Source organism: Medicago truncatula, chromosome 7 (assembly GCF_003473485.1).
Source record: "Medicago truncatula cultivar Jemalong A17 chromosome 7, MtrunA17r5.0-ANR, whole genome shotgun sequence".
Taxonomy (NCBI): Eukaryota; Viridiplantae; Streptophyta; class Magnoliopsida; order Fabales; family Fabaceae; genus Medicago; species Medicago truncatula.
The window spans coordinates 32,548,242-32,560,508 of record NC_053048.1 but is presented as its reverse complement, the minus strand read 5'-3'; the positions used below and the strand labels follow the sequence as shown (position 1 = coordinate 32,560,508).

The following is a 12,267-nucleotide window of genomic DNA, read 5'->3' as shown; positions in this document are numbered from 1 at the left end:
TTAATCAACTTTTCGTTTTAATCCTTCTAAAATCTTCCTTCAACTTTTCGTCCCTCAAAATTTTTCTATCTTCACTTTTGGTCCATTTTTAAAGGAAATCAATATGTATAATTCATATTTTTTAATACAATTTTGCAGAAAAATTCATAAATATATGAATCTCTCCCAAAAAAAAAAAATTAGATTTTTTTTTAACAAAACATGAATTTAATACGAATTTTTCTATTTTTGACGGTTAAAAATTCATATTTAATTTATGTTTTGTTAAAAAATTCTAGTTTTTTGGGGGATTTTTTTTACCATATTCTACAATTTTATGCTAAAAATCCGTTTTTTTAGCATGCATAATTTGTTTCATTTTTTTTTTCCTGTGTACTAAAGCAGTCCGAAATTCGTTTTTCGGACTGGATTGTTGCAATTCGGAAAATAAATTCTGGAAACACCCAGTTTTGGTTTTGACCGTCTGTTTTGTACTGTTATGTGCTGATTGTGTTGTGTGCATGTTACAAAAAGTTCAACCTCTAATATTCGGCGCATAAGGGAGGCAGGGCATGCTTCCCGTAGGAGAGAGCGTCGCCAACGGCTGGAGGAGGAGGGCGGTGTTCGCCCGAGGCGTCGAGGGGGCTAGAGGATGTCGTGTTGATGTCGAGCATCAACCAGAGCAACAAGAGTATATGGACTTGCAGCAAGAGCAGCCTGATGTGGACTTGCAACATGCGGAGGAGTAGGAGCTTGAGGAGGAGCTGCAGGTTATGGACGCGGAAATGGAAGATGCCGAGCCACAACAAAGGCGAAAGAAGAAGGAGAAGGTGGTGGACCCTGAGCCACTAGATGACTATCCCGGTGGTCCACATGAGACTGGCCTGCTGTGGAAGTACCATGTGTACGTGGCCAGGAAGGCGGCTTATGGCGAGGTATTTATTAATGTTAATCTGTGTGAAAATGATGTTGATATTTGTGAAACAATTGTCTTATGTACTGTTAAATCTGTTTGTGAAGCCATGAGTGTAAACTAATGTTTGGGTATTGTTTTTAATTATTTGCAGTGGCGTGGAAAATTAAAATTCAGCAACGGAAAGAAGATTGAGGAGATGCATGATGAAGAAACCATGCCTATCATGGCTGCACAGTGGTGGCATGACAGATTGCAGGATACCAGCTACAACCTCATTGACCATCGTCTTATTTGTGCCTTTGTGGAGAGGTGGCACGAGGAGAATTCCAGCTTCCACCTTCTGTTTAGGGAGATGACAGTCACACTTGATGATGTGGCATGTTTGCTGCATCTCCCCATTGAAGGCATACTCCTGTCCCACGGGTCCATATCACGGGACGAGACAGTAAAATTGATGGAGGAGTACTTGGGGTCTACTACAGGTGATGCTCTTAAAGAGGTCGACAAGCACAAATGTGCACAAAAAATTGTCATCAATTGAATACATGTAATCAATTGAATACTTGGAAAGTGTCTAAAAGTTCTAATTCAACTAATAAAAATGCCAAAATTATTAAACCAAATATTATGATTCGGGTGTGAAACCCAACTCCTTTGTCTACGTATAAATTTTCAAGTATTATTGTCATTTAATCTATCTAAAAAAGTTTGAAAAAGTGGAGAGTATCTGAGGATTGTCATATTTAACTTTGATCTCTCATATTAACAACTAGACATGACAATGGGGCGGGGTGGGACGAATTTTACATTCCCTGTCCCCATACCTGATTCTCATATACTTACATGTTACCCTACCCATATTCAATGGGGATGAGAAATTGAATTTCATCTCTGTCTCCAACGGGTTCGGGATCCCCGCCCCATCCCCGCATTGAATAAATTTTTTTAATAAAAAAATTGGAAGTTTTTTTTGCAACCACTAAAGAAATGTTATAATGCATTCCAACAATGTGCTCACTTTAATATTTATTATACCGATTGATTTAGTTGCTCCTTTAAATATTGATGATAGTTTTTATAACACTGCAATTATCAAACAAAATAATATGAGATATTAACATAAAGTAATTTTCTGCATTCGGGACGGATTTTGGTATGAGTTCGGGGTGGGTACCTATATACCCATTATCCGTCTCATACCCGTGTTTTATAATCGGAGAAAACCCAAACTAAACCCAATCAAAACGGAGAAAATCCGACAAATCGGGTTTGGTTCGCACGGGTGGGTATGGATTTTGTATCCATGCGCATTAACATCTCTTGCCACTTGACATGCGATACTATCCAAGTACATTCTTTCGGACAATTTGTATAGTTAGGATATACACTTCCACAAAAATGGATTTTTAGTAGTGAATGTGTAAGCAACTCCCACAATACAACAATACAAAAGGACTGCAAGTCTGCAACTATCAAAGAACTTGTGCACAATTTTAATTGTTTTTTGTCATGAAAAGCAGGGAGTAAATACATGACATTACAAATTTCAAAAAATACAAATAAAAATACATGACATTGCAAAAGAATCACATTTTGGGGCAATGAGGCCCTGTGATCATAAAGGAATTGCTCTGTTTCCTTAGTCACGAACAAGAGAGTTAATCAAAATAGTTGCCTCATCTGCTGTTGGAGCCGCATCATCTGGTCCAAACAAGGCAGTGTCAATCAAATAGTACAAAAAAAATACAAACTAACCCTCATCAAAGTATATCTAATAAAAGCGGTAAATTATTGTCTCCACGAACTTAATTAAGTTGGTAGAAAATTACATTATATTATAAGAATCGGGGTTTGAACTCTGTACATTTGTCGAACTCCGTATATTTGTCTTATTCACCTTAATAGGTCAATTTTTTGATCATTAAACAACTTGATAAAAAGAAACTAAATTATTTTCTCTAACAAAAATATACAAGAAAAAACTAACAAACTAATTCAATTCAAGGCCAAAGAAAAATTCTTCCATGTTTGGGGAAGAAGTCAAAAAATAATGCTGGGGAAGGGTGATAATTTTTTTTACCATAGTTGAAATTGAGGGGTTTTGTAAAATAACCTAAAATTAAGATGTAGTATAAAACTTTGCAAAATGACCCTTTAGTTTTTGACATTTTGTAGTTTTTACCTGGTAAATGAGAAACAATGTCATGAATAAAGCCTCCACCGCCATTGCCACCATTAGCATCATTCTCTGTCTTCAATCTCTTAATCTTTTCATCAACTTTGATTTCTTCATCTTCCTTCTCCACCACACCTTCACATTCACGTTTATGAAAGAAGTTAGAAACCAAATTGCTGATGAGCCCTTTCTCTCCACCATCTTGATCAACCTCTTCCTTTTTCTCAAGAACTTCATTTCCACTTTCATCTTGAGCAGTAACTTTCTCATTTCTTGGACTTGAAGGAGTTATGAAGGTTGATATCAAATTGCTAATAACACCTCCACCACCTGAACTTTCTTTAGCTTCTTCTTCTTCTTCTTGTTTCATCTTTTCATCTTTTTCTGTTGAGACAAGCCCTTCTTTTTCTTTAGCATCTTTTCTTTTGGACTCATCTTGTGAATTTTGATTCATTGGAGGAAACATATTAGGAGTTTCTATTACACCGTCTTCCATAGTATTTTGTGTCTTTGGAATATCTTGTTTCATCTAACTAAATAGATAAGTACTATATATAGAAAACTGTTACTCCATGACTCACGATATTTGTGGCATGACTCATCACTTCACAAATTTATAAAATGATAAATCGAGGAAAGAAAATGATGATTACTATTATCCATATTAACTATTGATGTATTTCGATTATTATAAATACAAAATAGTGAAAAATACTCAAGAGCTATACACATGATATTAATTTAAGGGGCATGTTAACTTGTGCGCTAAGGGCATATGTTAAGCAACTCAAAAGTAGAAACATTATTTCGAATTTTGTGTATTCAATTAATTAAAAATGAAAAAATTAAATTCAAATACATTAATTACAATAAATATTTTTCACTTTTGGTTCATTAACTTGTGCCTTAAGGGCACAAGTTAATATTTTCCTTAATTTAATAATAAAATCAGAAGATTTGTATAAATATTGTATAATATATGTAAATGTTCAAATTTAAATCTAAAACACGTCTTATATATATTAAAACATCAACATATTTCCTTGTCCTTCAAAAAAAAATTATTTTCTTGTTAACATTTCTCATATTTTAAAATCTAATTGAAGTCTTAAAGCATAAAAAAAAAAAAGAATAAGAGAAAGAACAAAGTATTTAAATTTTTCTCCGTTTCACTTTTAGTTAGAAACAATTTTTGAAACAATTCAGTCAAAATCATTTCTTGTGATAAGATAATCAAACACACTTTACTCTCTCCAATTCTATTTACAAGAAACAATTGACTTTTTAAATATATTGCATAATTTATCTAATCAAAAATCTAAACCAAAAATAAATTTAATTTAATAAATTTAATAGTAATAATTTATAAGTACACGAACTTTAAAGCTAATGTCACTTTTGAACAATATATTTAAGCCAATAAAGTTAAGAGAATGGATGCACCGCTAAAGGGGCTGTATATAACTCTTGATACGATGCTATGTCGGTGTGATAAAGAACATCCTTGGGCTATGTAGCCACCCAACTCTCATTGGCTCATTGGTGTATTTAATGTTTTCAACCCGTTAATTGATTCTTTTCATTGGTACTTTTTCTTCGAATTTTCAATCTTCACCATTAAAATACATCAACAATTTTCTTTTGAGTCTTGCTAATAAAAACTATAAATAAAAAATTTGTCTGAAAAATATAAGTTTTGACTTTTAATTAAGTAATAATTTGAGGACACTGTTTAACGGTTTTTTTTATAAGAGAGTAGAGTACATCAATTTTTATAAAAAGTTATTAATTTTGGTTGTGTAACTTCTGCCTTGAGGGCACTTTTAACATTTTTTTAGGCTTAATAGCAGTGTTGGTCTTCTAACTTTTACGAAATTGCGATTTTGGACCCCTAAAAAAAACTACAAAATCGCCCACTAAGTTCTACAACTGCAGCAGCTTTGGTCCCACAAAGCAAATTTTTGATTAAAAAAAAATAAAAAAATAACACGTGTATTTAATGTTTTCAACCCGTTTTTTAAGAGATTTGCTTTTCATTGTTTTTTTCTCTTCAAATTATCAATCTCCATCATTGAGATTCTCTCCCGTCTCAATTGCTCAGTAAATCTAAAAGTCAAATTTTTCTTATAAACAGGATCGGATGGAGTATATATTAAGAAAAAAATGTATAAGTGGAAAAAAAAGAAAAATAGTTTTGAGTGTCTTGTCAAGGGGAGTGGTATTGGTGCATAAGGATTTCCTTATGCACCGTGCATAATTGATTCATACACCTCAACCCATTTTGTCATACACCCCACAAACGCATCTCTATTTTTATTTCTGTCTAAAATCAAACGATGTGTTCATCGTTGTGTTCATCATCATCACTGTGTGCATCACACAACCACCGTCAGTTCAAAACCACCGTCGCTGAGGAAGAACCATTTTGCTGTGGAAATGGTTTCTATGAGTTGTACTCCAAAACCATTAGATTTACTTAATGGTTTCCAGCAGGTGAAAAAAACTAAGGACCTATAGCCATTGCCATCATTCAGTTTTGGACTGACACAATTGGATGAGGAGGAAAGAAATGGTTTCTGTGAGTTGTACTCCAAAACCATTTTGCTGTGGGAATGGTTTCCAGCAAGAACAACATGAGCAATATTTTTCAGCAATTCATTTTTTGAGCTTTCACTACAAATCCATCAAACACTTTTCCAGCAAACAATCATCATAATCACAACACACTACAAATTTCGAATTCTTCTTGCCGGAACATTCCTCGAGCATAGAATTGAATGCTCGAGTAACAAAACCTCATGCAGCACCACCAACCATTTCTTAAAATCGATTACTCTCTGCAACGCTTACGAATCAACGACGGTGATGAATTCGGCAACAGAATTGGAATAAATGTAGATGAATCGAGATCATTCGGAATTGAAACGAGATCAGTCGAAGTTTTCCGATGACGGTGGAGGGAGTGGAAGCCGCGGAGGAAGAGAGAGAATTCGGAAATCGGAATTAGTGTGCGAGAGAGATCTGAGAGATGGAAGAAGAGTGATTAGATTGAGAGAGATCAAATCTGATGGTTGTGAAGTGCTTATGCACAGTGCATAAGAATTTTCTTATGCACCATAACTTTTGCCCTTATCAAGTATTGGTACATTCCTTCTTATCATAAATGCAAAGTAAAATATATTGAATTGGAAGTGATGAAAGTAGTATTAATTAGAGTTATAATTAGAAAAAAAAAAAAAATAATTATCATTGTATTGAAAAGTGAAATAAGTCAATTTTTTTGAGACAATATTTTTTTTGAAAATGACCCAGTTATTATGGGACGGAGGAAGTACAACAACCATTTTTTATTTTATTTTATAATTTAACTCTCACTTTCTCTTTCATTTTTTATGGTTGAAATTTCACTTAAAAAAACTTCAGAGAATTTTCAATTGAGAGAATCAAAATTCTTTTTTAGGTGCTTGTGTCGCTAAAAGGTAGTTTCAATTATTTTATTTTATTTTAAGAAAGTACTTCCTCTAATCAAATTTATAAGAAAAAAAATAATTTTTTCGATTTATTGAACAACTAATGTATCTGACCTATATATAGACACGATACATTGATTGTTCAAAGAACAAAAAAAAGTTGTTTTTTGTTTATAAATGTGACCGGAGTGAGTAATTCATTGTATTTTATTAGCTAAAATGTGTCTAATACACAATGGTACATCACTCTAAATATGTGTGTTAGCATTATATGGGGTTATGTGTTAATTCGTGAGGAACCTCATTAGTTTTCCTCCTATTGATCTCAACTTTAAAGTTATGAAAACTATCATGTAACAATTGTTTATCGGTAGATATAATACAACGAAATACACAACGTTCTAAATTGATAAATGATCTTACAGTCTAGAGCAAAATCTACATTGTCGAACTGATGGTCTAAAACCTATTCTAACGCTTTGTGTAAACCAAATATCCCTCCCACCTCGATATCACAAAGAGGGGCTAACCAGACTGTTTTTTGCAAGAACGAAGTCGCCATCATCATCATCATCATCATCATCATAATCATCTCTTATGCACATCCTCAGATCTGTGATATTAAGTGATGAAGATAATGAGGCATTGATGTTACACTTGTACCTTCTAGTTGTCGGTTTCTCCCACTTCACCAAATCTCAGCTGATTGAGATTTACCAGTTCGTGATCGTAGTTGTTGTACTACGAGACTTTAAACATTGTGCCACTCTTCAATATTCATCCTGCAAGTGGGTTGCTCATCCAATTACTTGCGTGCTTGTTTTGTTCTGTTGTTGACAAATTTTCAGGTTTCTGTGTTTCCATAAACTCCACAAAACCGTGAAAAAAGGTTCACTTTGAACCGGAGAAAGTTGATGCAAAAGAGTGAAAACCAGAGCATCTATATTGTAATTTTGATGAAGAACCTTGTCAATTGAATCCCAAAGGTTCACATCACGCTAAACTTAAGTAACACTTGGGCACTCTATCAAAACATGGATGATGCCTTCATAATTACTTCCACAAAGATCACAATCAAGTGGCCAAGACACTCCTATATTATTACTAAGGCGTGCTCGAGTTGGGAACCACCCATGGCACACCCTATGAACATAATTCTTGACCTGAGGAGGTACTTTGAGTTTCCATATTAAATTTCACCGACCTAAAACATGTAAATGAGACACTACTAAAAATGCAAAATTTAATGAGGGAAATTTAGAGAGGGAAAACGTGAAATCACTCTCTAATTTCATCACTAAATTTTACGATCAAAAAATTTGTGAGGGATTTTATTTTATTGGTCACTAATTTTCTTCCCTAATTTTACCTTTTCTAGTAGTGAGAATTGCTAGCAATTTTGTTCACACAGATTCTATATGTACTGCGAACGGAATATTACCACTCTTTTCAGCCCTTCACATCAATCTATATTCATTAACAAGAGGTTTAACTAGAGTATTGAGAATTAATTGTGCAGTACTCAGATAAAAAAAGGTTGTAAAATAAGGGGGCTTTCCATACCTTCTTTGATTGTTCGGTACTTTTAAAATTACAAGTCGTTTTGATAACTTCATACTAACTAAGAAATATCATTAATTTTGGATGAAAAAAGAAATTAAGGATAATTTTATAAAATTATCATTTATTAATGGTATATAAAAGATAAATTGAAAAAAATTAAAGCATAAAAAAGTATAATAGAAAAAATAACATTAACGCTTCATTGATATTGTAAATCGACTTGTAATTTATAACAACTATTTTTATAATTTTGTATATATTTTTTAAAATATACCACTGGATGATATCATCCCATAGACAGAATAAGAAAATAATATTCCTACCATCCTTTTTTTTTTTATTTTTTTTTTATAGGACCTTATAAAAAAAATTATGGGCATTAAAAAAATTATTGGAATAATTTTTTTTAAACGTTTGTTACTATTACTAAATAACTTTTAGATTCCGTCCTTGTAAAATGAAAATTCTTCACAATTGCCCCCTAAGCCCATTGACTCAGCAGAATCTTTGATGTGGCACCTACATGGCTTTTTCTTTTTATTTTTCATTTTTTTTGCTTGCCACGCGTAAAAAATAGTTTACACGTCATTTTTATTTAAAAAATTAAAATATAAAATAAAATTTAATAAATCGAAATCATTTTTTAATAAGTTATAGGTATGAAATTTGCACCCTTCCAAAAAACTTGCACGACCAGTTTAACAGTGACTAATATTCTTTGGAAAACCTATGGACACACATATGAAGTTCTCTCCTCGGAGCGAAGGATTTTAGGAGTTCTCTTTATACTTTCTAAAACATAAAATAAAGAAATGAAGTTGTCACCCAAGAGCAAAGGATTTTAGGAGTTCTTTATAATTTCTAAAACATAAAATAAAAATACATTTCTTTAGAGGAATAAAAATAGATCTATAGCACAAATAATAAGTGGGGTGCCTTTAAAAAAATTGGGCTCTATGACTAAATTGTAGTTTAGATGTTATTTAGAGTGCAATGTGGTAGTTTAGGGTTTAGAAATTGTTTGATTTTAGGTTGATTGAAAGTTGGACTTTAAGTGTTTGATAAAATGTTTTAATGAAATTTTAGTTTTTTTGGTTGCTAATGATAAAATTAGTTAGAGATTGGTTTTTTATTGTTGATTATAGTTAGGGATAATGTATAATATATGCAAGAACCGAGGTTCGAACCCCATACACTATTAAAAATAATTTCCTTCGTCCCCATGAGTTTAGCTCACTTGGTAAAGGATAATGTATAATATATGCAAGAACCGAGGTTCGAACTCCAAACACCCCACTTATTCATCTTTAAGGTGAATTTCTCTTGCATTAATGACATTTTTTTCTTCTTCTTTTCTTGCATTAATTTGAGTTTGCAACTTCATTTGCTAATAATTATTATATTTGACTTTCACAATTTTTTAAATATTGAATAATACATATGTTGAATATATAACATAATAATAAATAGTAGTTGAAATAATCTCAAGTCAAGCTATTGACCATGGTTGAAAATCATTGTATATTTTCCTTAAAAGCTTGCATCCATTTTGACCATTGAATAAACATTTTTCTTGCATGTTTTTATTTCTTTCCCTTGAATAGAAATTCAACGATAAATAATCTTACAATAAATACTCCTCTCTAGCAAATCATGAAACCACACAAGTTTGTTTTCAATAGTTTCAAATCTCTTTTTGAGGTTTTCAAAAATGTCCGAGAGAATTTTCATTGGAAATGATGAGGATAGAAACCTCAAACGCAAAATGGTAGAGGTGCCAAAATTAGAGTCGAAATCAAAGAAGGAGTCAAAGATAATGCCACCAACCTCTGAATCTCATGTTGAGGATTTTCTGACCCTAAGACTTGGCACTCACACCAAGTCCACTTCCAAACCCTTGGAGAATGGTGGACATTCAAGTTCATTTCAAAACACTCTTGATGAACCTTTACCTGAGCAGAAAGTGGTAGAGTTCTCTTGTAATTATTGTGACAAGAAATTCTCCACTTCTCAAGCTCTTGGAGGTCACCAAAATGCTCATAAGCGTGAACGTGTCTTGAAAAAAATGGAAGATAGAAGGAGAGAGGAAGAGATGGATTTAACCCTAAGGTTTTCAAGCTTTATTCACTATCAAGGCCATTCATATTTCCGTAGTGCTAACTTGCACAACCCAATTGGCGTCCATGTGACGAATGCCTTTCCTTCTTGGATCGGTTCACCTTATGGTGGCTATGGAGGGGTGTATATGCCAAATACACCCCTTGCAACCCGGTATGTGATGCAAATGCCAAATTCACCCCAAGCAACACCACAATTTGGGATGACTAATTTTTGGGGTGGAGGTCTAAATGCTTCATTACCAATTCCACAAAGGTCAAATACTTTGGGTTTGGGACTTTTTCCTCAAAGAAATTTCATTGATCAACTTCATTCTCATACTCTTCCATTATCGTCTCGTGATCCTAATAGAGAAGGCTTAATTCAGGCAAATCCCAATATGTCCTCATCATCAACTCAATCAACCTAGAAGGAACCAAAGATAAAAGATATTTGGAGACAAATCTAGACATTAACATCATATTATTTACATACTCATGTTTTCTATACATCATTCAGTCACTATTATAAGCAAAAATACACATTTTAGATTCATTCACTAAATGATGTATGTAGTCTATAATAAAGACTACATAAATCATTACTTGAATGAATATAAAATGATAACTTTTGCTTATAATAGTGACCGAATGATGTATATTTTATTACTTCCCTTTCTCAATAAAATCATCATTTATATTAAAATTTAAAATCATTGGCAATATTAAATTTTACTTTGTGGAAATTTGGTCATTTAAACATGTTGCTTTAGGGTTGACAATATATCATTCGATGTGAATTATATATGATTTATTTACTTAATAATAATTTCCTCTTTCCTTAATTTTTTTAGAAAATATATGTTTTGTGCATATATTTTATCATCATATAAAATATTTCTGCAAATATTTTGAAAATAATATTATATCATGTAAATAGTTCATTCACTATGAATATTATTTACTAATTATTAAACTCAACAATTTTTTTTATTCTCCTCTCTTCTTTCAAATCCCTAATCATTCATTCAATTTTTTTTTTTTTAAATACTTTAGGAAGGGGAAAATAGTATAAAGTAAAATCATATATTAATAAAATTCTTGACTGTGTATCCTTAAAAGTGAAGTTCAAATAGAATATAAGACAAATTTAAAATTATGTTACTGCTATTAATAATAATTAACGACAAAATGGTAGTAATACTTACTAATTAACATGGTAATGATATAATAGAAGGTTAGTCTCTCTTTTCTCATGTTAATCTAAAGCTTGTGAATAGGTTTCTTAGCCCGGGTAGTGGTCGAGTGACCCTCCTCAATTCGGTCCTTAGTGTCATTCCAATTTTTTCATCTTGGATTCATGGCGTGGAGAAAGGTTGTGACGGTCCAAATAAGGTTTTTTGAGGGGTGGAAATAATGGATCAATTAAGATATCTTGGGTTAGTTGGAAGAATGTCTGCAAGCTTAAGTGTGATGGGGCCTTGGTGTGAGGGACCTTATATTGATGAACCTTGCCCTGCTATGCAAGTGTGAGGGGTTTGATCTCTGATGGAAATGATTCTTTGTGGTGGCGTCAGCTGCACTTGGTGCGTAAAGAATTGTAAAAGTATGAAGTAATTCACAAATACATAGAGGAGGTTTATTTTTTCTGGGTTTATTAACAAAGAAACTATTCAAAAACATAAATTGTTTGAAACATTGAACTATTCAGTCATTAAGTCAATTGCTGAATTCCTAACATGGAACTCAATTCTAGAAATTACCTAATGTTACAGATATCATCCAACAGAGACATCAATCACTTATTATTTACTTTTCAAGTTTCTCGTTTTCATTTTCAATTGAACTAATGTACATAAGAAAATATAGATTCAATATTATCCTCACCATTTCTTTTTGAAATTTTTGAAAACAGATCTAGAATTTTTTAGAAATTATGAAAATGTGAATTTCATTGTTTCTTGAAAATGTGAATTTACATGAAATTGATCAAATATAATCCGAACTTCAAGTTTGACAAGATACCAAAACTCTTTGAAGAAAGCAAAATTAAATCCATCCGACCTT

The 12,267-nt window shown here is 32.4% G+C and overlaps 2 protein-coding genes across 2 annotated transcripts; one reads left to right on the top strand and one right to left on the bottom strand.

The window, feature by feature from the left end:
• Positions 1–2,365: 2,365 nt before the first annotated feature.
• Positions 2,366–3,637, bottom strand: LOC11412134 (uncharacterized). The gene is made up of 2 exons (XM_003623307.4): positions 3,078–3,637; positions 2,366–2,596 (listed from the first exon to the last, which is right to left on the bottom strand). Exons 1-2 carry the CDS (start codon positions 3,598–3,600, stop codon positions 2,535–2,537), a joined length of 585 nt encoding a protein of 194 aa, XP_003623355.2. The 5' UTR covers positions 3,601–3,637; the 3' UTR covers positions 2,366–2,534.
• Positions 3,638–9,815: 6,178 nt separating this feature from the next.
• Positions 9,816–10,631, top strand: LOC112416664 (zinc finger protein 1-like). Its single transcript, XM_024770973.1, has one exon. The coding sequence runs from the start codon at positions 9,816–9,818 to the stop codon at positions 10,629–10,631; it is 816 nt and encodes a 271-aa protein (XP_024626741.1).
• Positions 10,632–12,267: the final 1,636 nt, after the last annotated feature.